Source organism: Pelophylax lessonae (assembly GCF_965119305.1).
Source record: "Pelophylax lessonae genome assembly, chromosome: 12".
NCBI lineage: Eukaryota > Metazoa > Chordata > Amphibia > Anura > Ranidae > Pelophylax > Pelophylax lessonae.
In genome coordinates, this window is record NC_138779.1 from 13,348,355 (window position 1) to 13,373,589 (window position 25,235).

Below are 25,235 nucleotides of genomic sequence, written 5' to 3' on the forward strand. Positions count from 1 at the left end.
AGTACCCCACAGGGGAAACCTCTATAACCTTCATACTAAAGCTTACACTATCTAGCTCTGCATACTAAGGACTATTACTACATCTGCATTATCTAAGATTGCTAGCTCTTGAGCCTACTACCACCTGTTCTTGCACTGGGTTGATCTCTCTTGTATGTCCACCTGCTACTCTGTCATCTGCTACCATACATGATTGCTAAACCTATCTGCATCCCATCTGCTACTATCTTACTTTCAAGAACATTTCCTTTCAAGTGTCTGTCATCTACCATCTCTACCCAACCTGTCTCTTCAGCCTATCATCACTGTGTTACTATATACATAAGTCACTCTAGGAAACATCTTATTGAGTGTGTGTATTTACTTGCTGAATTGAGATTATCCACACATGATGAGTCATTGGGAGTTGGGATTGGTGTCTCAGCGTTTCTCTACATGACTACTGAAGTGGAATATTTCTGCAGCTGAAAATCCACATCATACATAAAACGCAGGAGCGTTACACTGTGGAGCCTGGAATGCAGAGGGGAGCGGGATGGACACATCAGTAATCTACATACATGCCGCATTGTGCCGGAGGGGGGTGCCCCATGCAGGAACAAAACCCCCCCCCCCCCTCCGGAGGAGTGCAGGCTGGGGAGGAGGTGCATGGAATTTCTGCGGGGGGGGAGGGAGACTCCTACCTCAAACATGAGCCCGATGAGGACGCAGATGATGAAGAAGAAGCCGATGTCCGCATGGTTGTGGATGACGAACTCCTGGCTGATGATGGGGGTAAGTTTTCCTCCTTCTGAAAGCCATCTCCGGAGAGCCGACCGCTCTACCGCTCCACCGCGCCCGGCCCCGCCCCTCTTCCCCGGGACACACACATCTTCCCCGGGATACACACGCCCACTTAACACGCTACTGCACGACCGCCCACTCTGACAGCCCGGCCGCCCGAAGTCTCTGCGCTCCAAGTCCCAACGGCTGTCCGTGGGGCACATGCGCAGTAGCGCAATCCCACGGACACAGGGACTGGATGCAGAGACACTTGGACTTTATTATATTAGATATACACTATATAACCAAAAGTATTGGGACGCCTGCCTTTACACACACACACATGAACTTTAATGGCTTCCCAGTCTTAGTCCATAGGGTTCAATATTGAGTTGGCCCACCCTTTGCAGCTATAACAGCTTCAACTCTTCTGGGAAGGCCGTCCACAAGGTTTAGGAGTGTGTCTATGGGAATGTTTGACCATTCTTCCAGAAGCGCATTTGTAAGGTCAGGCAATGATGTTGGACAAGAAGGCCTGGCTCTAATTCATCCCAAAGGTGTTCTATTGGGTTGAGGTCAGGACTCTGTGCAGGCCAGTCAAGTTCCTCCACCCCAAACTCGCTTATCCATGTCTTTATGGACCTTGCTTTGTGTACTGGTACGCAGTCATGTTGGAACAGGAAGGGGCCATCCCCAAACTCCTCCCACAAAGTTGGGAGCATGAAATTGTCCAAAATATCTTGGTATGCTGATGCCTTAAGAGTTCCCTTCACTGAAAAGAAGAGGCCAATCCCTGAAAAACACCCCCACACCATAATCCCTCCTGGAGAGGTGCGGGCTGTGTTCTCCCCTTCCTGTCAGCACAGCGATCCTCCATAAAACATATGACACAGGATCGATCGCTCTTACATCTTATGGCGTTTGCTTCATTTCCTGCTGCCGAGAGATGAGCAGTTATTGGAGGAGATAGGGGGTGGGGTCATCAAACTGTTTACAGCCCAATCCTGTGTCATCTGCTGTATGGAAGAGTGCTCCACTGACAGCAGTGAGAGAGCACAACCCCCACCCCTACCTGGTTTCCTACCTGTAAGTCTGTGGCGGGGGGAGCTCACAGGCCTGGGGAACTTCACACAATGAAAGGAGGGGGGTAACAATTATCGCTGCTGAGTAGAGGAGTTTGTGCAGGAGGAGGGATTGGGGGGGGATTTGTGCTAGGAGGGGGGATTTTTTGCTAGGAGAGGGGGATGGGGGGATTTTTGGGTGGAGGGGGGGGGGGTTTGTGCGAGGAGGAGGGAATTAGGGAGATTTATACGAGGAGGGGGGATTTGTGTTTTCCTACCTGTAAGTTTGGGCGGGGGGAGCTCACAGGCCAGGGGAACTTCACACAAAGAAAGGAGGGGGGTAACAATCATTGCTGCTGTGTAGAGGAGTTTGTGAAGGAGGGTGGATTTGTGCTAGGAGGGGGTATTTTTTGCTAGTAGAGGGGGTTTGTGCTGGGAGAGGGGATTGGGGTGATTTGTGCGAGGAGGAGGGATTAGGGAGATTTATACGAGGAGGGGGGATTTGTGCTAGGAGAGGGGATTGGGAGGGATTTGTTCTAGGAGGGGGGATTTGTGCGAGGAGAAGGGATTGGGGAGATTTATGCGAGGAGAGGGGGATTTGTGCTAGGAGAGGGGATTTGTTCTAGGAGTGGGGATTTGTGCGAGGAGAATGGATTGGGGGGATTTGTGCTAGGAGGGGGGGATTTTTGCTAGGAGAGGGGATTTGTGCTAGGAGAGGGTATTGGGGGATTTGTTCTATGAGGGGGGATTTGTGCGAGGAGGAGGGATTGGGGAGATTTGTGCTAAGAAGGGGGGATTTGTGCTAGGAGAGGGGATTGGGGGGGATTTGTGCTAGGAAGGGGGGATTTGTGCTAGGAGAGGGGATTGGGGGATTTGTTCAATGAGGGGGGATTTGTGCTAGGAAGGGGGATTTGTGCTAGGAGAGGGGATTGGGGGGGATTTGTTCTAGGAGGTGGGATTAGGGAGATTTATGCTAGGAGAGGGTATTGGGGGATTTGTGCTAGGAGGGAGTATTTTCGGGATGATTTGTGCTAGGAGTAGCGGCAGGACAACATGGTGTCACCCCCCCCCTCCCGTCGGGGGAGGGGTGACACAATGTTTTACCACACCAGGTGACACCAACCCTAGTGACGCCACTGGATCCGATTCAATCCGCACTGCATTCTGCCAACCGATTTGGGGGTGTCTTTAGCTTTATATTGATATTGCGGTTCACAGAAAGCGTCGTGACCTGCCTGCGATTCTGATTCGGTGCAGGAACCCGCAGAGGAATCGCTGTGGTTCCCACATCACACCAGTGTGAACCCAACCTGAGTGCTCTGGATTGAGACGAGTACACACTATAGAGGGATATGCTTTGTTCATATTTCATGTCTGAGGTTTACAACCACTTTTAGCAATGTATATGCAACGTGCCGAGCAAGCGGTGAAGCATTTCATCATCTAATTCAGCATTTGGGTATTACTTACCGCGCACCACGGGAACACATACAGGTGTGCAGGTTGCTGGCATTTCTTTGCAGTTTTTATTGGTTCTAGGGGAAGAAATATTGAGTGTCATTTACCATGAATACAGATGACCATAGATGACTATAGATGACCACAGATGACCATAGATGAATACAGATGACCATAGATGACCACAGATGAATACAGATGACCATAGATGACTATAGATGACCATAGATGACCATAGATGACCACAGATGACCACAGATGACCATAGATGACCATAGATGACCATAGATGACCACAGATGACCATAGATGACCAAAGATGACCACAGATGACCACAGATGACCATAGATGACCATAGATGACCACAGATGACCACAGATGACCACAGATGACCATAGATGACCACAGATGACCATAGATGACCACAGATGACCATAGATTAATACAGATGACCATAGATGACCATAGGTGAATACAGATTTCCTTCAAAAAGACCCACAGCACTTAAAAATGTACTTTCTCCCATCGTCTCCTCTAAGTGAGGGGGGGGGGAGGGGCAGAGGCGTAACTAGAACCTTCAGGGCCCCGGTGCAAGAAACCATGAAGGGCCCCCATGACCCCTGGCCCGGGGGCCATTCCCTTCAAGCCTAGGGCTCTTCCCACTGATCCTGGGGCCCTTTACTCTCATTGCGGGGCCCTTTATTACGGTCCCACAGTGGGGACCCTTTCACAAGTTCTGCAGTGGGCCCCCTGCCTGCCATCTTGGGGCCTCCCCACGGTGGTGGAAGGCCAGGGCCCGGTCACAAGTGTGACCTTTGCGATCCTGGAAGTTCCCCTACTGGTGTCAGTAGTTTTTATTTTTTTGGCATTTTAATTGTATTATTTTTTATCATTTTATTTTTATTTTTTTTACAATGTCACTGACTATGACTCTGCCCATTCAGAAAAGGAAGGAGCTGGTAAATTACATATTTACCGACCCCTTCCTGGTTCTCTATTGTGACACATCCCCTGCAGCAGCCGGCAGGAGAGGGTAGGGAGCACAGTGGGGGGGGGGGGGGCAGGGGAGTACACAGGGGCCCAGAGACAGCAGAACACAAGTGAACTGGATAGAAGGAGTGGTAGGGGTAGCATACAATGGAACCAACCTCCTCCATTTTCCTCCTGCAGCTAAAGGAGGAAAAAGGAGGACAGTAATTTCTCTGCATGCTGCCCCCGCTTCCCCCCATCCAGGTGTATAGGGGAGCCGCACAGGCCCCCTGGAGCATGGGGCCCGGTTGCAATTGCAACCCCTGCAACCCCTGTAGTTACGCCCCTGGGGAGGGGGGACTTACCTTCTAATGACTCCAATTGCATGAGGATAGTGCCAGGTATTTTGGCTACAGGGTCCCGCCCACCTAAGTATGCAATTGTAGTTCTCCCATTCACAGAACTCTGTGAATGAATGATGCAGCCCAGTGGGCACATTTTTTAAAAATTGTGACAATGAGTGCGGGGAGAAGATCCCCGCTCGCTGTCGCAACAGGGGGGTTGCTGCCTCTGTAACATGTTACATATTACACCCTGAATATGGCTGTAACATGTAACATGTTACGAAAGTTGAATTTATCCTTTATAAAAAAAAAAAAAAAATGCCTTTACAAACACAGTAACCAGTTGGCGACCGCCCACCGCACATATACTGCGGCAGGCTGGCTTGGCTGCGCGAATCGCTATACCTGTACAGCGATCTGCGGGAGCGCTCCTGGGGGTGAGAGTGCGCAGACAACGGCGCGCTCCCGTCCCCACTAGGCAGCGGGGATGCTGATCCACGGGACCGGCGGCACCAATCCCTGCATCGCTCCCCGCTGAGAGAGAAGGACGGTCGGCTGTTGTAAACACAGCCGACCGTTCTTCTCCCTGGAATGATCACAGAGCCCATGTGATCCTTCTATATAGGAACGCGGGTCTCTATGGTAATTTCACAAGACCATCCCCCACACAGTTAGAAAACACCCCCTAAACTCACACTTAACCCTTTGATCACCCCTAGGTTACCCCTTCCGTGCCAGTGTCATTATTACAGTAACAGTGCATATTTTTAGCACTGATTACTGTAGTAATGTCACTGGTCCCCCCAAAAGTGTCAAAAATGTCAGTTAGGGGTCCGATCTGTCCGCCGCAATGTCGCAGTCCTGCTAAAAATCGCAGATCGCCGCCATTACTAGTAAAAAAAAAAAGACAAATCTTTCCCAAAGTTTGTAGACACGATAACCTTTGCGTAAACCAATCAAAATACGCTTATTGCGATTTTTTTTTTTAATGTAGCAGAATACAACTTGGCCTAAAGGGATGAAAAAAATTGGGTTTTTTAATTTTTTTGGGAATGTTATATAGCAGAATGTGAAAAATATTGTTTTTTTTTTTTTCAGAATTGTCGCTCTCTTTTCGTTTATAGCGCAAAAAAAAAAAAAACGCACAGGTGATCAAATAGTTAAAGTACGTAAATAAACCACATACCTGCTTGATTGGGATCTACCTAGATTCAGAAACTAGAAAAAAAAAATAAAAATAAAAAAAAAAAGCTCTGTTTGTGGGAAAAAAAGGAAATCAATTTTATTGGGGTACAGCGTCGCACGACCGCAAAATTTTCTGTTAAAGTAACGCAGTGCCGAATCGTAAAAAATGGCCTGGTCATTAAGGGGGCAAATCCTTCCGGTCCAGAAGTGGTTAATTAACTTTGATTCTAAGGTTGTCACTTACTGATTACACGGCTGGCATTCATTCTTTTCCTCAAAAAAGTTGGGTAGACAATCTCCGCAGATAGTATCGGTTTCTTTTGAACCTGAAAGGAGAAATAAAATGGACAATGAAAAATCAGAACCTCCCTTGTTTTTTTTTTACTTTTACTTTGCTGTATATAGGGCTGACATATCAGAGAATACAGAACTGTCCCTTCAGCTGATGGACCAATTGAAACGCCCTTTCTGAAGACAAGGACCTTGGACCTGGATGCTAATGAACCTAAAGTGGGTCTTAATTGTGCCTAAAGCCAGCAGTCACCAACCAGTGGTCCGTGGACCACTGATGGCCGAGGAGAAAATGTTGGTGGTCCCTAGGATGTATATCGCACAACTTTGTTTTCAGTGCTGTTCTCAATGCGCGCTGACAGTCAAATACTGTCAGTGCGCATTGATACCCGATGCTTCTTGTGTATTTCCGGCTCCTGTGAACTCAGAGGGAGGCACCAGGAGTAGTGTAGAAAGCAGGAAGTGAAGAAGGAGGGAACTTCCAATGGCAGCACTGATCACAGATTGTGGGAGGGAGCATGGAGCTTGAGAACATGGCTGGATAAGGAGGTGAGATCCAATGAGGAGTCTGTGTAAGGAAGCAGTGTGTTCCAAGGGGAGGGAGGCAGAGAGTCTCTCTCTCTCCACCTCCCTCTCCCTCTACCCCTCCCCCTCTCCTCTCCCCCCTCTTCCCTCCCCCCTCCCCCTCTCCTTCCCCATCTCCCTCCCTCCCTCCCTCTGCCCCTCCTCCCTTCCCCTCTCTCCCCGTCTCTCCTTCCCCCTCTCCCTCTCTCCTTCCCCCTCCCCCTCCCTCCACCCCCTCTCTCCTTCCCCCTCTCCCCCTCTCTCCTTCCCCCTCTCCCCTTCTCCCTCTCCCCTTCCCCTTCTCCCTCCCCCTCTCCCTCCCTCCACCCCCTCTACTTCCCCCTCTACTTCCCCCTCTACTTCCCCCTCTCCCTCTCCCTCCCTCCACCCCCTCCTCTCCCTCCTCCCTCTTCCCCTCCTCTCCCTCCCTCCTCCCTCTTCCCCTCCCCCTCTCTCTCCCCCCTCCCTCTTCTCCTCTCTCTCTCTCTCTCTCCTTTCCCCTCTCCCTCTCCCTCCCTCCCTCCCCCTCCAACCCCTTCCCCCCCTCTCTGCCCCTCTCTCTTCCTACACCCCCCCTCTCCCTCCCCCTCTCTCCCTCCCCTCTCCCCCTCTCTCCCCCTCCCCCTCTCTCCCCCCCCTCTCCCTCCCCCTCCCCCTCTCCCCCCCCTCTCTCCCTCCCCCTCCCCCTCTCCCCCCCCCCTCTCTCCCTCCCCCTCCCCCCTCTCTCCCTCTCCCCCTCCCAAATATAATTAAGGGTACTCTGGCTGAGTGAAGGAGGGGTTTGGGGTGGAGCCGCCTGTCATTCTATGGGGATGCAGCCAAAAATAAATTCAGTGCAGCGCTCAACAAATAAATAAAATTAATAACCATATGAATAAATGATAAAGAAAAGTCCCATGCAGTGACATATGTGCTTCAAATAAATATTGTTCTTGGGTGATCAAGTGCCAGAGATCCTCCACCATTAATGCAAGCCTCTCACCTCCAGGGGCGACCCCTGAGTAAACAGATGGGTCTAAAAGCACTTGTCGCCTTTAGGGCAGAAGCAAATCGCAAGCAGAGATCCCCAATCCGGCCGTCCGTATCCAAAACAAGAAGAAATGAGTGACGCTGACAGGTGAGACACTCCAATGGCTCCCTTTTTAGATGCTTTATTCTGGACCCTCCAGCAAGGAACTATATTCTTCTGAACTCAGAGGACCTGGAGCTGCTAGCGCCACTTTCACAAGATACCCTTCTACCAGGCTTTGAAACTTCACGATGTCCAAGCTACCTGCAAGTCCGTAACTAGTGAAGAAGAGGAACGAGGGATGGGGACGGGGATGCATGGGGATCTACTGTATATGAACACAGCCACAGGCTCTAATTGGACAGTTGTGCAGGTGAGCGCCCCCCAAATGCACACTGTGTTCGGGTCGTACACCTGCACCCCCACCCCTGTCAGATTAGGACCTGCGGCTGTGTTCATACAGATCAAGAGGGCCACATAAATTAACCACTGACTCACAGACCACAGCACCCATGTGCATGATCCCCCACACAGCCCCCATGTGCATGATCCCCCACACAGCCCCCATGTGCATGATCCCCCACACAGCCCCCATGTGCATGAGTCTCCAACACCCCCACACAGCCCCCATGTGCATGAGCCCCCAACACCCTCACATAGCACCCATGTGCATGAGCCCCCAACACCCTCACATAGCACCCATGTGCATGAGCCCCAAACACCCCCACACAGCCCCATGTGCATGAGCCCCCAACACCCCTACACAGCCCCCAACACCCCCACACAGCCCCCATGTGCATGAGCCCCAACACCTCCACCATCACACACAGAGATTTATCATCTCAGTTTCATCTTTTAGATTTAGCAGGAATTATGTTGTATTGTATTTGTGTCTGCTAGTGATGAGTTTAATATATTTATATCGAAATATAGCTTTAATGTTTTCTTGGGGGGGGGGGGGGAGACTTTTCAGTTAGTTTGTACGGGGCCCCACAATTTCTATCTGCAGCCCTGATCCCGCGGCTGTCAGCTGGATAGCCATGCAGGGAGATTGGTTCTCATTGCTGTCCCTCCTGCCACACCGATCCCTGGCTGTTTCCGGTGTCCTCCTCCTCCGGCCCCCAGCGGCACTGCAGGAGAAAGGGGCACACAGGGGTCCCACACAGCAGGGAGAAGGGGGCACAGATACTAGAACTGATCCTCCTGTAGTGTAGCCAGAGAAAGAAAAGAAAAGTAGAACCGGCAGCACAGTACAAGAGTCTCACGTGTCAGCAAGAAGGCAGTAGTACTGGCCCTCCTGCTTGGCAAGTGCCTGGGCCCCCCCCCCCCCCTTTGAACTGGTGAGGCCTGGCCCAGTACAGGAGGGCTGGCTGTACTGCATTATCAGCGGCCCTGGTCTTGAGTAAGATGGACTGAGCTTAATCATACATCAACAATAAAAACACTGCTGTTTTGCTCTATCTCCTAGACCACATCAAAAACAAGGCCCGCAGGCCAAATCCGGCCCTCCAGGACATTTTATGTGGCTCTCGCACATCTCCTGCAGCTGCAAGAGAGCTTCAGTCCTCCTCTGGTCCTCCTCCAAAACCTGTACTTTCTGCTTTCCAGTAATGCCTTCAGCTTCTTCCCAGCAGCAGCACAAGGTAAGGGGGGTGCACTGTGATGTAAGAGAGGGTGGGGTGTTCAACCTCGGATGGTGAAGAGGCTCTTGATGTCAAATATAAGGGTAGGGGATGCCCTGGACATCTAGTCTTACAGATACAACTGCCCTTTTGAGGGCAATAATAATGCTGATGCGGCCCGCAATTAAATTGAGTTTGACACCCCTGTCCTAGACCCATGAGTGTGCGCTTGGATCTCTGGAAGGAAATGCTATCCTGTGAGCAGCGCCACCAAGGAGAAATCCTCCCCTCCATCCAGAAAAGGTACTGGTCGCAGTATGGATTGCGGGAATGGTTTTTGGGAGATACAACGCACAAGGAGCAGACAGCTGAGTTAAGCAGGCTGGTCTTGGCAGAGATGCGGTTGGAAGAGAGCTATAGAGCCCTCCGGTGGCATGTATCCCAAACATGCCCTTGGAAAGCGGATGACAGCCCAACGGAAGGCTTTGGCTACGGCGGCGGGGGACTTTTGTACGAGATGCTGTCAGGGGACCCAAAAGTTGGGAGCGATTTGGAGTGGCGGGTAGAGGAAACTATGGATTACATAGAAAGGATTCTGAACATCTCAGAAGTGTTCTGGGCACTGGAAGATATGGAGTTTCTGGCCGTTCAGGAAAGGGAGCTACAGATCGCCTACAGATGGCTGCTAGACTCGGCTCAGCGCCAGAGCTGGGCTCCCCTTGCCTGGGAATATCCAGAAGAACCAGCTGACAGTCCAGAAATCCTGACTGAAGAATCGACAATATGGCACAGTAATAGTGCGCTTTGCTCACCTGCACACACGGTCTTGAATGCGGAGGTCTTATGGCGGATGCAGCAAGTGCTGACTCACCTGGACGAACCTGTTTCTGCACAGGACGAGCTTGGATGGAGGAATGAGTCTGTCCAGCCACTGGATAAAGGTATGGGAGAAGAGGAAGCTATCTTCATTCCCCAACCACGGATCACAGATGTAATTGACTTCGGAGGATGATATGGATGATAAGTCACCTGCCAAAGTGTTGGCACTGGGCCCAAGTGCCACCAGCCCATGCCCTGGACTTTCAGCAATTCCAGAGACTGGGGATTTAATAGATTTTCTGCTGAGGAGGAACGTTCCAGTGAGCCTACAGCAGAAGAGCCGGCATCCAGGCCTATTGCTGCTGACCTCTGCCTGCAACAAATGGTGACCCAGGAAAATGTGTGCAAGGCCACTGACTTTTCAGTATACTTTCCTGCAGAACAGCTGGCATCAGGGCCTAACATCAATGAGCGCTGCCCAACACCAACAGCAGCTTCAGCCTCCTTGAGAGAAGAGGTCCAGGGGGAGAAGGTGGTGATCACTCCCCAACCGCAGCTGCAAAGTTCGGAGAAGAAGGTGGTCATCCTTCCTCCCCAGCGAGAGATGCACAGTCTGGGAGCGGAGGAAGCCAGTCTCCCTCCCCAAGTTAGCCAGAGCGGATTATGTGGAGTCCCTACCTCTGCCCAGCACCCGCAACAGCTACAGAGTTCCAGGAAGCTGGGGAAATCAGCCCCTTGCCCCAGCAACAAGCTGATGAAGTGAAGCTTCTACACCCAGCTGAAGCGCTGGCAGCCGGACAGAGAGTCAACGACCTTTGCCCCACACTTGTGGCAGTTCTGGAGGCCCAGAGAAGGGAGAGGAGGTGGCTCTCCTCCCTCCCCAACAGTCAGTCAGAGCGGAAGAAGCAGTCTTCCCTCCCCAGCCAGAATCTGTGCATCTGGGAGACCATACCGGAGAAAGGTTGTCCCAACCGCCAGATGGGGGTAAGGAAGATGGAGCAGCTGATACCCATTCCCAGCAGCAGTTGGTGCCCCAGAATGATGACACCAACCCAGCAGAAGAGCTGGCAACAGAGCAGAGTGCAGTTGGCCTCTTCCCTCAATGTACAAAAGATGGAGTTCCTGTGGTAGTGGATGGGACTGCAGTCTTCACTTGAATACCCCAGGGATGCTGGACAGTCAGCCCAGATACCCAACAGCCTGACGAATTGAGCCCCACCACCCTGTCTCCTCTCCAGTGGAAGAAAGGACTCCCGGGAGAAGGGCCAGTCCACGCTTATCCACAGTGGTGGGTATGTTCTACAAGAGAGGCAGAGGTTGGCTGGGTGATAAATGCTGTTTCCCAGACAATTTGTTTGGGGTACTGGGTCCAGACAATGGGAGGGCCCGTGGAACACGACCTACCTTAGAAAGGTTGGAAAACCTCTCTCTCTCAGACCACTAGGCCCCTCTTATGTCTAAGTTATCCTGTGTCTATTAGGGACACAGGGTGACCAAGAAGCCCAGTCTGGCCTGCCCAAACCAGACTTGCACAGACTGATCGGCTATGAGAGCTCCATGCGCCTTGCCAGGAAAACCTGGAAACTATGTGAAATGTTGTCAAGGAAGCTGCCATGATGGATTGACTCTTTGGGATTTGTTACCCGAATAACTCAGGCACAGACCGATTGGAGGTCTGGTACATGGTTAGTCTAGCTTTGGGGGGAAGATACATGATGGTGTTCACCGTCACTGGGAGTGAGGGACGCTGAGAGAATGGTTTGGATGGCTTCAGATGGGACAGTAATATTTGTCAGCAATATCTCGCAGAAATGTATGAAGATGAATGGTTTGACTTTTCAGATTGCTAGAATTTTGCAGGAGTGTCTTATAGACCCTTGCTAGATAGTGAGATGGGGTGGGGTTTGTTATTGGTAAGTGCCTGTATTCCATTGTTTCTGTCTGCCTTAAGATAAACTTATTATGGGATGTATATGTGTATGTGGATTAGCTGCTAAGGTGGAGGGGGGATTGTCCCACAGTGTATAACTCTTTGTGCATGTGTTTGAATAAACAGTTTGAGTTCTACTTCACTCTCAATCTAGAGTCCTGTCTCTTATTGGGGGGATCTGCTACAAGGGATTGCTATGCTCTTCATACTTCCTTGAATAATCACTAAGCTCTTGTAAGAGTTTGTTCCTGTGCCTGCTGCACTCTCTGGGGAAAGAGAGGTTCACCCACTGGAACCTGGAGCCTTGTTGTAGGTCCAGGGTGGGTAGGAAACAGCGAGACCCCAACCAAGCTATGGCAGTTCGTGGGGTCTGAGGTGGTTATGGTGTCTGGTGGAGTGCTTGGAGCCCTCGGTAAGCACTAGGAGCATCCGTCAACGGAGGTACCCTGTCAGGGTGATGGTTGATCCGTTACAAAAATGTTTTCTCTTTTCAGCATACTTACAGTTCTCTTTGATTTCTCTGTTAGGACAACTTGTACATCGGTAACATTCTCCTCCTTTTGAATAAAAGCCCTCTTTGCAGTCACATGTTCGGTCGGATATCGGTGTACACGGGGCCTTCTCAACCTGTTTTTCTGAAGAGAAAGGCACGTTATTCATTTTTTTTCCAATTTTCCACCACAAAGTCATATGCACAAGGTCAATGCCAGCCATATCTAGAGGTAAGAAGAGTTCCTTTAAAGGGTTTTTTACTTTTTGAAGGCAGTAGATGGGACTGGAACTTCTGGTTTGACATTGTTGAGGCAGGTCACCTAAAATGTGCCAAATGCTAACCTATCAATGGCTTGTCCTCACACACAGTATCTCTTTATAGCAGGGCTGGCCCTACTACGGGTCCTGCTGGGTCAATCGGACCCAGGTAGAACTTTGAGAGGGGTGGCAAATTGACGCCCAAGACGTGGGGGGTCGGCAACCTGTCGATCGCAGTCCACCTGTATACAGCACGCAGGTGACAGGTAGACCCGAACAGGTTCCTGCGCCCCCGACCCCCACCTTCTTGGTGCCAGTCCTTCTTTCCCCACCCAGCCTCTAACCTCTTCAGCAGCGCCTGTTCCTCTTTTCCCCATTCTCCCCCTCCGCCGCTGTTATCAGTGAACAGAGGAGAGCGGGAGGCAGTTTAGCTCTAAACAGAGGGCAGGAGGAGTAGCTTCCCAAATTTTTGAAGTTAAACTGCAGATGATTGGTTGCTAGGACGCAGGGTGGTCCTAAGCAACCAAATTATAAGCTTATTAATATGGAAAGTCACTCAACTGGCTCCTGCTCCCGGCCTCTGTCCAGAACTGTGCTGCCTTCTGCTCTCAGCTGTGAGGTAGGACACTGCTATGGGAGGGAAAGGGGAAGGGGGTTGAGGGGGGCCAGAGGTCACTACTATAGGGGAAAGGGGGGCAGTGAACACTACTGTGTGTGTGTGTGTGGGGGGGAGGATGATATGCAGGGGCAGAGAACACTGTTATGGGAAGGGCCACCCCCATAGCAGTGTCCTCTACCACCCCTCACATCCCCCCCCCCTTTCCCCCGATCCCTGCATCCTGGGCCTAGCACACTCCAGATCCCTGCACTCTAAGTCTAACACACTCCTGATCCCTGCAATCTGGGTCTAACACACTCCAGATCCCTGCATTCTAAGTCTAACACACTCCTGATGCTTGCGTTCTGAGCCTAAAGGCACTCCTGATCCCTGCAATCTGGGTCTAACACACTCCTGATCCTTGCAACCCGAGTAACACACTCCTGATCCCTGCAATCTGGGTCTAACAGACTCCAGATCCCTGCATTCTAAGTCTAACACACTCCTGATGCTTGCGTTCTGAGCCTAAAGGCACTCCTGATCCCTGCAATCTGGGTCTAACACACTCCTGATCCTTGAAACCCGAGTTATTATTATTATTATACAGGATTTATATAATGCCAACAGTTTGCGCAGCGCTTTGAGTTGAACACACTCCTGATCCCTGCAATCTGGGTCTAACACACTCCTGATCCTTTCAATCTGAGTCTAACACACTCCTGATCCCTGCATTCTGAGTGCAACGCACTCCCGATCCCTGCAATCTGGGTCTAACACACTCCTGATCCCTGCATTCTGAGTGCAACGCACTCCTGATCCCTGCAATCTTGAGCGCAGTGTTTAAAATTACATTTTAATTTTAATTATCATGATATAAAATAATGGATGTGGGGGCATGTTGATGGGGGTGATTATTCTTGGGGGACCCAGGCAGCACAATGTCTCAGGCCAGCTCTGCTTTAGATGCTTAATCCAACTAAAGGGTCAAGCTCAGACAAAAAGGAAATAAAGCTAAATACGGTGGAAACAAAAATCTCACAAATGCCACTTCGAGTAAAACTTTCTTTTTTCGATAGACCGAGCAACAGTTAGGAATGCAGTCTGTGCTTATTGCCATTTCTGTGGCCATTGAAGAGATTTTCTCTCATTTCATGTGTGGTCACTGAAACGGGAAGTGGGCAAAACCTGAACCCAATGGGGGCAAAGACTATAACTTTTTTTTTCCCCTTTTGGTTTTTGAAGGAAGCCTGCTCACTAGTAAGCCTTGTTTGATGTATTGCAATGTTTAGAAGTATAATCTATGCTGTACATTTATAAATTACAGGCATACCCCGTTTTAAGTACACTCACTTTACGTACACTCGCGAGTACGGACACAGCCTGGTCAGCTTGGCTTGGCACTATTCCTGGTTTTTAACATTGACGTCTATGGGAAATCTTGGTCAGCTTGACAGGGCATTGCTCCCAAACCATAAGTGGCAGGGATACCAAACTTAGGAAGCACTGAGAGGGGACCCAGGACTACAACATGTCCTATTTTGCCAGCTTGCCTAGGTTATCTACCATGTTATAGTCCTGGATCCCCTTAACATGCTCCCCAAGCTTGGTGTCCTTGTCACTTATGGTTTGGGAGCAGTGCCATGTCAAGCTGACCAAGATTTCCCATAGAGATAGTGTATTTACATGCATTGAGAAATGAAAAAAGGTATTGCTTCACTTTAAGTACATTTACGTTTTGCAAACATGCTCTTGTCCCATTGTGTACTTAAAAGTGGGGTATGCCTGTACTAACATTGAGCTTGTTTATTTTAAGAACATAATTGTCTATACATCTCTACAGTGGCGTACCTAGAGCATTTGGCACCTGGGGCGGATCCTATATCTGGCACCCCCCCCCCCCACTTTAAAATGTAAAAACACCCGCAAAAAATTGTAATGTCTCCAAGAATATTTATTGCACAAATTTCCCAGCCCCCCTATCACAGTGCCCTTTGCAGTCTGCCCCTCCCCTGTCTCTCTAATCACAGTTCCCCCTTTTGCACTCTCTGCCCCCCCTGCACAGTCCTACCTTTGGCATAGACAGATAGCTATAGCTAATACTATTATCAATGTATTTAAGTTTGAGTAGGAGATTGGAGACATGCTAAAGGAGATAGTCAGAGACTGAGGACATGATGCAAGAGATGGTAAGAGACTACGGACCTAAAACAAAAGAAATCAGATACTGAGGACATGATACAAGAGATGGTCAGAGACTACAGACCTAATACAAGAGAAATCCGAGACTGAGGATATGATACAAGAGATGGTCAGAGACTACGGACGGGATACTAGAGATGGTCAGAGACTGCAGAAAACACACAGGAGATGGTCAGAGACTGTGGACATGATCCAAGAGATGGTTGGTCAGAGACTGAGGACATGATCCAAGAGATGGTCAGAGACTGAGGACATGAGCCAAGAGATGGTCAGAGACTGAGGACATGATCCAAGAGATGGTCAGAGACTGAGGACATGATCCAAGAGATGGTCAGAGACTGAGGACATGATCCAAGAGATGGTCAGAGACTGAGGACATGATCCAAGAGATGGTCAGAGACTGAGGACATGATCCAAGAGATGGTCAGAGACTGAGGACATGATACAAGAGATGGTCAGAGACTGAGGACATGATACAAGAGATGGTCAGAGACTGAGGACATGATACAAGAGATGGTCAGAGACTGAGGACATGATACAAGAGATGGGCAGAGACTGCAGACATGATACAAAAGAAGGTCAGAGACTGCAGACATGATATAAGATAGAAGAGCATTAGGGGGCCGGAGAGCACAGGGCAAGCAGAGAGCACTGGAGGAGCTGAAGGGCACGGGGGGGGGGGGGGGACTGGAGGGAATTAAGAGGGGTTTGAAAAAGCATTGTAGGGGGGTTGGAAGGCGCAGGGGTGGAGAGCACTGGGGGGGGGACAGGGAAAACCAGGGGGATGGAGAGCATGGGGGGAACTGGAACTCACTGAGGGGGGAGGCAGGGAGTACAGGGGGGTGGAGAGCACTGGGGGAGCCAGAGAGCATAGGGGGGAGATGAAAAGCACTGCGGGGAGCTGAAGAGCACTGGGGGGGCTAAGGAGCGCTGGGGGGCAAGAGCACTGAGGGGTTAAGAGCAGGGGGGGTGTTAAGAGCAGGGGGGGTGTTAAGAGCAAGGGGGGTGTTAAGAGCAAGGGGGGTGTTAAGAGCAAGGGGGTGTTAAGAGCAAGGGGGTGTTAAGAGCAAGGGGGTGTTAAGAGCAAGGGGGTGTTAAGAGCAAGGGGGTGTTAAGAGCAGGGGGGGTGTTAAGAGCAGGGGGGTGTTTAGAGCAGGGGGGGGTGTTAAGAGCAGGGGGGGTGTTAAGAGCAGGGGGGGTGTTAAGAGAAGGGGGTGTTAAGAGCAGGGGGGCGGTGTTAAGAGCAGGGGGGGGTGTTAAGAGCAGGGGGGGGTGTTAAGAGCAGGGGGGGGTGTTAAGAGCAGGGGGGGGGGTGTTAAGAGCAGGGGGGGGGGGGTGTTAAGAGCAGGGGGGGGTGTTAATAGCAGGGGGGGGTGTTAATAGCAGGGGGGGGTGTTAAGAGCAGGGGGGGGTGTTAAGAGCAGGGGGGGTGTTAAGAGCAGGGGGGGTGTTAAGAGCAGGGGGGGTGTTAAGAGCAGGGGGGGTGTTAAGAGCAGGGGGGGGTTGTTAAGAGCAGGGGGGGGTTGTTAAGAGCAGGGGGGGGTGTTAAGAGCAGGGGGGGGTGTTAAGAGCAGGGGGGGTGTTAAGAGCAGGGGGGGTGTTAAGAGCAGGGGGGGTGTTAAGAGCAGGGGGGGGTGTTAAGAGCAGGGGGGGGGTGTTAAGAGAAGGGGGGGTGTTAAGAGAAGGGGGGGTGTTAAGAGAAGGGGGGGTGTTAAGAGCAAGGGGGGGTGTTAAGAGCAAGGGGAGGGGGGGGCTGGAGAGCACTAGGGGGCCAGCAAGTTGTATAGGAGAGGGGATGGGACAGCTGCATATAGATGATTTGATCTTTACATATTCCTCCTGCTGCCGCTAACTGACTGCAGGAGGGAGAGGAGAATCGGCCATTCAACGGCAGCAGGAGAAATACGGAAAGATGAATCCTTCTATATCCAGCTGTCCCATCTCCTCTCCAGTCCAGACAGTCACACAGAAGGAGGCTGCTCAGTGCTCACCTTCTTCCCGCCGGCCGCCGCCCCCGCGAGCAGCGCGGACTTTAGAAACTGCAGCTCCTTCACACTGACTGATATTCCGAGCAGCCTGACACCCCCCCAGTGCGTGGCACCCGGGGCGGCCCGCCCCCCCCGTTAGTACGCCACTGCATCTCTATGGTCCCGAGGAAGCCCTGTGTGAAACACGTCGACCAATAAACAGACGAACACCTACATCTGCACAATTTCTATGATATGTATTTACTTTGATAGATGTATATTGTACATGACTTGTATTAGTAGGAGACCTTGATTTACGGTGAACGAGCGCAGCCCAATTTGGGGCCTGTTTTGTCATTTTATTGTTACATGGTTTTAAATTGAAATAATAAATGTTTTTTTTTAAGGAGATTATGTCATTTAGATCTGTATCATGGTGTGCCCTTGAAGTCCACATATTTGACAGTTGGTTCTATATGAACATCTGTTGTTCCACAATTTTTATTTTACTTATTCCTATAGTTTTTTTTTTTTTTTAATTGCTGTCTTTGTCCCCACCAGAGCAGTTTTCCTCAGTTCCTGTGTGGTATATAGAGCAGGAAGAGAGGTATCACCTCTCAGAAAGGAACACAGAAAAAGAAAAAATCTTATCTTGGCTGGAGTTGGGATAAATAGAATAAAGTTGCACCTATGTCCTAGAATTTCAATTGTTATTTGGAAAATTGGGTTGAGGCATTGGGGACTTTCATGGTACCGCAAAGACTTGCAAGAAATTGTTTATAAAAAAATATATACATTTTATTGTATCCACAAATATTAAAAAAAACACCCATATAGGGAGGAAAATGTGCAATACATTGCATGATATGATGGCCCACTAAAGCAGTGGTCCTAAACTCCGGTCCTCGGGACCCACTAACAGGCCAGATTTTAAGTATTACCTTGGGGAGATGCAGACTAAAATACTGAGCAGCAAATGAGATCACCTGTGACGTAATTTAGTTATCTTGCAAACCTGGCCTGTTAGTGGGCCCCGAGGACCGGAGTTGAGGACCACTGCACTAAGACACCTAGGCCAGAAAGTGAACTAAATCAAGCAATAATTCAATGGAACAAGGTCCTCTGATACAGCTTGGATATTCGTAGCTCCCCATCTATGGGGGCCACTTTAAATTCCTCCAATCTTACTCAACATGTTTCGAGGGATTCCGCTTCGTCAGGAGGATTGGTTTAAGAGGGATTGATCTAAAAAAAAAAAGTATACAGAAAACAGCAGTGATCCACATCCAGATAATAGGTAGTACAATAAACAAATCAACACATCCTATATAAAACGTTTTAAACAGGATGTGTTGATTTGTTTATTGTACTACCTATTATCTGTTGGATACCTGCCGTTATCTGTATACTTTTTTTTCCCTCTTGAACCAATACTCCTGACGAAGCAGAACCCCCTCGAAACATGTTGAGTAAGATTGGAGGAATTTAAAGTGGCCCCCATAGATGGGGAGCTAAGGATATCCAATCTGTATCAGAGGATCTTGTTCCATTGAATTATTGCCTGGATTTATTATTATTCAGGATTTATATAGCGCCAGCAGTTTACACAGCGCTTTACAATATAAAAGGGAGACAGTGCAGTTACAATACAATAAAATACAAGAGGATTAAGAGGGCCCTGCTCAGAAGAGCTTACAATCTAATGGGGTGGGGCAGGTGTTACAAGAGGTTGTAACAGTAGGGAATGAGCTGATGGAAGATTAGTTGGCGGTGTGATAGGCTTCCCTGAAGAGATGAGTTTTCAGGGATCGCCTGAAAGCAGCTAGAGTAGGAGATAGCCATACAGGTTGAGGTAGAGCGTTCCAGAGGATGGGAGAAGCCCTGGAGAAATCCTGGAGACGAGCATGGGAGGAGGAGACAAGGGAGCTTTAGAGTAGGAGGTCTTGAGAGGAGCGGATAGGACGGTTTAGTTTAGTTCACTTCCTAGGTGCCTTAGTGCAGTGTTCCCCAACCTTTTTATCGCCGCGGACCGGTCAACGTTTGATAATTTTTCCGTGGCCCGCTGAGGGGGGGGGGCATCAATGCAGAGTGACCAGCGTGCCCCCATCAATGCAGAGTGACCAGCATGCCCCCATCAATGCAGAGTGCCACAGCGTGCCCCCAATCAATGCAGAGTGCCACAGTGTGCCCCCAATCAATGCAGAGTGCCACAGCGTGACCCCAATCAATGCAGAATGCCACAGCGTGACCCCAATCAATGCAGAGTGCCACAGCGTGACCCCAATCAATGCACAGTGACCAGTGCATTTACCTGATTTGCAGCGGTGGCTTCTCCTCAGTCTCCCCGCGTCTCCTCGAGCCCTCCCTCCTCCTTGGCCAATGGCATGGGTTTGCCTTTCGGCCAATCAGGAAACGTGTCTCGGACCCACTTCCGTATTGGCCAGGAGGAGGATCCGTGTGACAATAGCGAATATTCATTCGCTATTGTCACACAAATGGGTGGGCTCAGGGCGCACTGCTCTGCGCCCCGGGTCCCCTCTCTTCTGAAAAAATGTAATGTTCTTTGGGCGGACTGTTACCATTTGATCCGCGGCCCGGGGGTTGAGTATCACTGCCTTAGTGGACCATCATATCATGCAATGTATTGCACATTTTCGTCCCTATATGGGTGGTTGTATTTAATATTTGTGGATACAATAAAATGTATTTCTTTTTGCCTGGACAACCCCATTGCCTGATAAACAGGTTATGAAATGGCATTTCTTTGAAGCCCCTCACAGCTATTTTTTTTTCTGAAAGCACAGTAAAGTAAAAAATACGATACTCTTGATTTTCCAGATCTCACAATAATTATTTCATTAAATAATAATTTTATCAACACAAATGATATTTAGTGTTCAAGAAAACAATTTAATTTCCAAAACTTCTATTAGAGATAAATGAAAGTGTTGCACCAATTAAATAGATCTCAACATGAAAGGTTCCAGTTGGGTCTCTCCCAATCACTGTGGCATAGCATGAGTTGCCAGGGCCTGGGGCAAGGCAAGTATTGCATCTCCTAACCTGAAATCCCTTGCAGCAGAATATATATATATATATATATATATATATATATATATATATATATATATATATATATATATATATAGCGATAACAGCTTCAACTCTTCTGGGAAGGCTGTCCACAAGGTTTAGGAGTGTCTATGGGAATGTTTGACCATTCTTCCAGAAGCGCATTTGTGAGGTCAGGCACTGATGTTGAAGAGAAGGCCTGACTCGCAGTCTCCGCTCTTATTCATCCCAAAGGTGTTCTATCGGGTTGAGGTCAGGACTCTGTGCAGGTCAGTCAAGTTCCTCCACCCCAAACTCACTCATCCATGTCTTTATGGACCTTGCTTTGTGCACTGGTCCAAATCATTTGGTGGAGGGGGGATTATGGTGTGGGGTTGTTTTTCAGGGATTGGGCTTGGCCCCTTCGTTCCAGTGAAGGGAACTCTTAAAGCCAAGAGACCAAGACATTTTGGACAATTTCATGCTCCCAACTTTGTGGGAACAGTTTGGGGATGGCCCCTTCCTGTTCCAAGTTGAATGCACACCAGTGCACAAAGCAAGGTCCATAAAGACATGGATGAGTGAGTTTGGGGTGGAGGAACTTGACTGGCCTGCACAGAGTCCTGACCTCCACCAGATAGAACACCTTTGGGATGAATTAGAGCGGAGACTGCGAGCCAGGTCTTCTCGTATAACATCAGTGTCTGACCTTACAAATGTGCTTCTGGAAGAATGGTCAAACATTCCCATAGACACTCCTAAACCTTGTGGACGGCCTTCCCAGAAGAGTTGAAGCTGTTATAGCTGCAAAGGGAGGGCCAACTCAATATTGAACCCTACGGAATAAGACTGGGATGCCATTAAAGTTCATGTGTGTGTAAAGGCGTCCCAATACTTTAGACAATATAGTGTATATATATACAGTATATTACAAATAGAGTGAGTTACTCTTGGTGTGCTTTAAGATTTTTACGGCACCAAAATCACATCAATAGCAGCGAGCTCCCAGTTAATATTGAACAACAAAAGCGAGAATGAGATCTCCGTATGATGCAATTATTTTTACTTCAAAGTTCCACCTGTACAGTTTCAAGCATTACAATGGTCTTCATCAAGTGTATACAGTATCTCACAAAAGTAAGTACACCCCTCACATTTTTTGTAAATATTTTATTCTATCTTTTCATGTGACAACACTGAAGAAATGACACTTTGCTACAATGTAAAGTAGTGAGGTTTACTCACTGTTGTGAGATACTGTATATATATATATATATATATATATACACACACACTGTAATTACATTTCCATTGCTTACCATTGTCACAGATTGTGCAGCTTATGCATTTGGGTCTGTAGTTGGGAGTTTTAAGATATACATTTTCCTTACAGGATGCGCATGTGGGATTCTCCCCGGAGGTATCACACGCCTTTTCAACATATTGCCCTAAAATAAAAAGGAAAATGGTCATTCTTTTTTTCAGTGGATACTCACTCCAAATTTTTTTTTAAAGTTTACCAAAAAACAAATTATTACTTTGGGACCAGAGGATCCCAAATGGTTAGGTCAGAGTTGTCTTTAACCACTTGCCGACTGCCGCACGACTATTTACTGCGGTGGTCAGCCCCTCACAGGCAAAGCGACGTAGTACTACGTCGCTAGCCTGTGAGGGTCTAAGGAGCGATCGCGCACCCCCCGAGGCGCGCTCCCGCGTGGTCACGGACCGCCCCCCGCGCGTGTGACCGGCAGACCCGATGTCCGCCGGTCACTCGGCGATCGTTGGTGCAGCGGGAGAAAGGCAGGCGGCTAATGTAAACAAGCCGCCTGTCATTCTCCCCGGTGTAGGAATCGTAATTATACGGTTCTACTATGTAGGACCGTTGATCATTGTTCCTACACCTCAAGCCACAGCCAATCACAGTTAGAATCACGCCCCTAGGGACACACATAACCCCTCCCTCTCAAAAAAAAAGTTAACTCCTTCCCTGCCAGTGTATTTTTACAGTAACAGTGCATATGTATAGCACTGATTACTGTAGTAATGTCACTGGTAACCCCAAAAGTGTCAAAAATGTCAGTCAAGGGTCCGATCTGTCCGCCGCAATGTCGCAGTACCGCAAAAAAAAAAAAAAAATTACTCGTTAAAAAAAAAAAAAACACCAAAAATGACAAAAATCTTTCCCTTTGTTAGTAAACGAGATAACTTTTGCGCAAACCAATCAAAATACGCTTATTGTGATTTTTTTTACCAAACATATGTAGCAGAAAACAAATTGACCAAAAATTTAAAAAAAATTTTGATTTTTACATTTTTTTGGGGGGAATTTCATATAAAAAAATGTGAAAAATATTGTTATTTTTTCAAAATTGTTGCTCTTTTTTTGTTTATAGCGCAAAAAATAAAAATCGCACAGGTGATCAAATACCACCAAAAGAAAGCTCTGTTTGTGGGAAAAAAAGGACGTAAATTTTGTTAAGGTACGGCTTCGCACGACCTCGCAATTGTCAGTTAAAGTCGCACAGTGCCGAATCGCAAAAAGTGGCCTGGACGTAAGACAGCAAAATCCTCCGGTGGTAAAGTGGTTAATAAATATTTCCCCATTTACCAATATACGCCTTAGTCCTCGTCACCCTCCCACCAGGCAGTGTGCAGGTGTGCCGACCTTCAGCTGAAATATTGGTTGGGATTTGAGTTCAGTTGCCTGCCCTTATTGCAATAGGATTTTATAACTGCCATTACATTGGATTGTTGGATTGAAATAAATTGGATTGTTCAGAAAGGCCCTCAAACTACAAATTTGCAGGTAAATCTGAAGGATATAGTATAAAGATTGTTAAGTGTGTGGTCAGACTTCGTGTTTTGCAGGTCATGTAACTCATCAGAAGAAACAAAGCCCTAAACAATAATTAAAATTTCTCAAAAGCAGTGGTTCTCAACCTAGGGTAGGTACCCCTGGGGGCGTTTTGACACATGTACAGTGAGGGGAAAAAGTATTTGATCCCCTGCTGATTTTGTACATTTGCCCACTGGCAAAGAAATGATCAGTCTATAATTTTAATGGTCGGTTTATTTTACCAGTGAGAGACAGAATAACAAAAATATCCAGAAAAACACATTTCAAAAAAGTTATACATTGATTTGCATTTTAATGAGTAAAAGTATTTGATCCCGGATCAATCAGAAAGATTTCTGGCTCCCAGGCCTCTTCTATACAGGTAACAAGCTGAAATTAGGAGCACTCACTTAAAGGGAGTGCCCCTAATCTCAGCTTGTTACCTGTATAAAAGACATCTGTCCACAGAAGCAATCAATCAGATTCCAATCTCTCCACCATGGCCAAGACCAAAGAGCTATCCAAGGATGTCAGGGAGAAGATTGTAGACCTACACAAGGCTGGAATGGCTACAAGACCATTGCCAAGCAGCTTGGTGAGAGGGTAACAACAGTTGGTGAGATTATTCTCAAATCAAAGAAACACAAAATAACTGTCAGTCTCCCTCGGTCTGGGGCTCCATGGAAGATCTCACCTCATGGAGTTTCAATGATCATGAGAACGGTAAGGAATCAGCCCAGAACTACACGGAAGAATCAGGTCAATGATCTCAAGGCAGCTGGGATCATAGTCACCAAGAAAACAATTGGTAACACACTATGCTGTGAAGGACTGAAATCCTGCAGCGCCCGTAAGGTCCCCCTGTTCAAAAAAGCACATGTACAGGCCTGTCTGAAGTTTGCTAATGAACATCTGAATGGAGAACTGGGTGAAAGTGTTGTGGTCATATTACACCAAAATCAAGCTCTTTGGCATAAACTCAACTCACCGTGTTTGGAGGAGGAGGAATGCTGCCTATGACCCCCAAGAACACCATCCCCCACCGTCATACATGGAGGTGTAAGCATTATGCCTTGGGGTGTTTTTCTGCTAAGGGGACAGGACAACTTCACCGCATCAACCAGGGGCGATGGACGGGGGCCATGTACCATCAAATCTTGGGTGAGAACCTCCTTCCCTCAGCCAGGGCATTGAAAATGGGCTATGGTTGTGTATTCTAGCATGACAATGACCCAAAACACATGGATACAGTATATTGTAAATTCCAAATCCTTTGTGGCTTTTAAGTGGTTAGAGAAGAACCTTCCACCATGTTGGTCTGGGCTTAAGGTACAATACTGCAGAGTTTCTTCGGCATTAAAGGTGGCCACCAACACTGCAATAAGAACCGAGGACAATATGTGACCAGCCAGAAGACCTAAGGAAAAAAAGGAAGGAGGAGTGGATGGCGCCAGTGGGGAACTCCAGAAGATAAGGTAAGGGACCACTCTGTGCAATACCACACCACCCTGAACAGAAAGACAGACAGTCCAGAACTCCACCCCAAACCAAAAGACTGGCATTCATTATGGCAATCGTCCAATGTAGTTGAGGGGAAAAAAAAAAAAAAACCTGTCCTCGGACATTGCCAGGGATGGAAGCGACCAGAGACATCTTGATTTGAGGATGTAACTGACTCACTTTTACTAGAGAAAGACTCGATTTGTCCCATGCTTCCACAAAGTTCTGCAGTGGAATTGAGCAAATGGAACCACTTCAAAAAAGGTGAATACCATAAATTCCAGCACCTGCATACAGCTCTGTAGGAAAGTTGGGTTTGA

At 48.5% G+C, this 25,235-nt stretch overlaps 1 protein-coding gene across 1 annotated transcript in view; it reads right to left on the reverse strand.

Moving 5' to 3' along the window:
• TNFRSF25 (TNF receptor superfamily member 25) overlaps nt 1–25,235 on the reverse strand; it is an 83,257-nt gene that overhangs the window by 19,185 nt on the left and 38,837 nt on the right. Inside the window, exons 4-6 of the mRNA XM_082274047.1 lie at nt 12,518–12,649; nt 6,024–6,105; nt 3,294–3,358 (exon numbers count right to left, since the gene is read on the reverse strand). Coding sequence (XP_082130173.1) covers nt 3,294–3,358; nt 6,024–6,105; nt 12,518–12,649 — 279 coding nt within the window. The remainder of the gene's footprint in view (nt 1–3,293; nt 3,359–6,023; nt 6,106–12,517; nt 12,650–25,235) is intronic.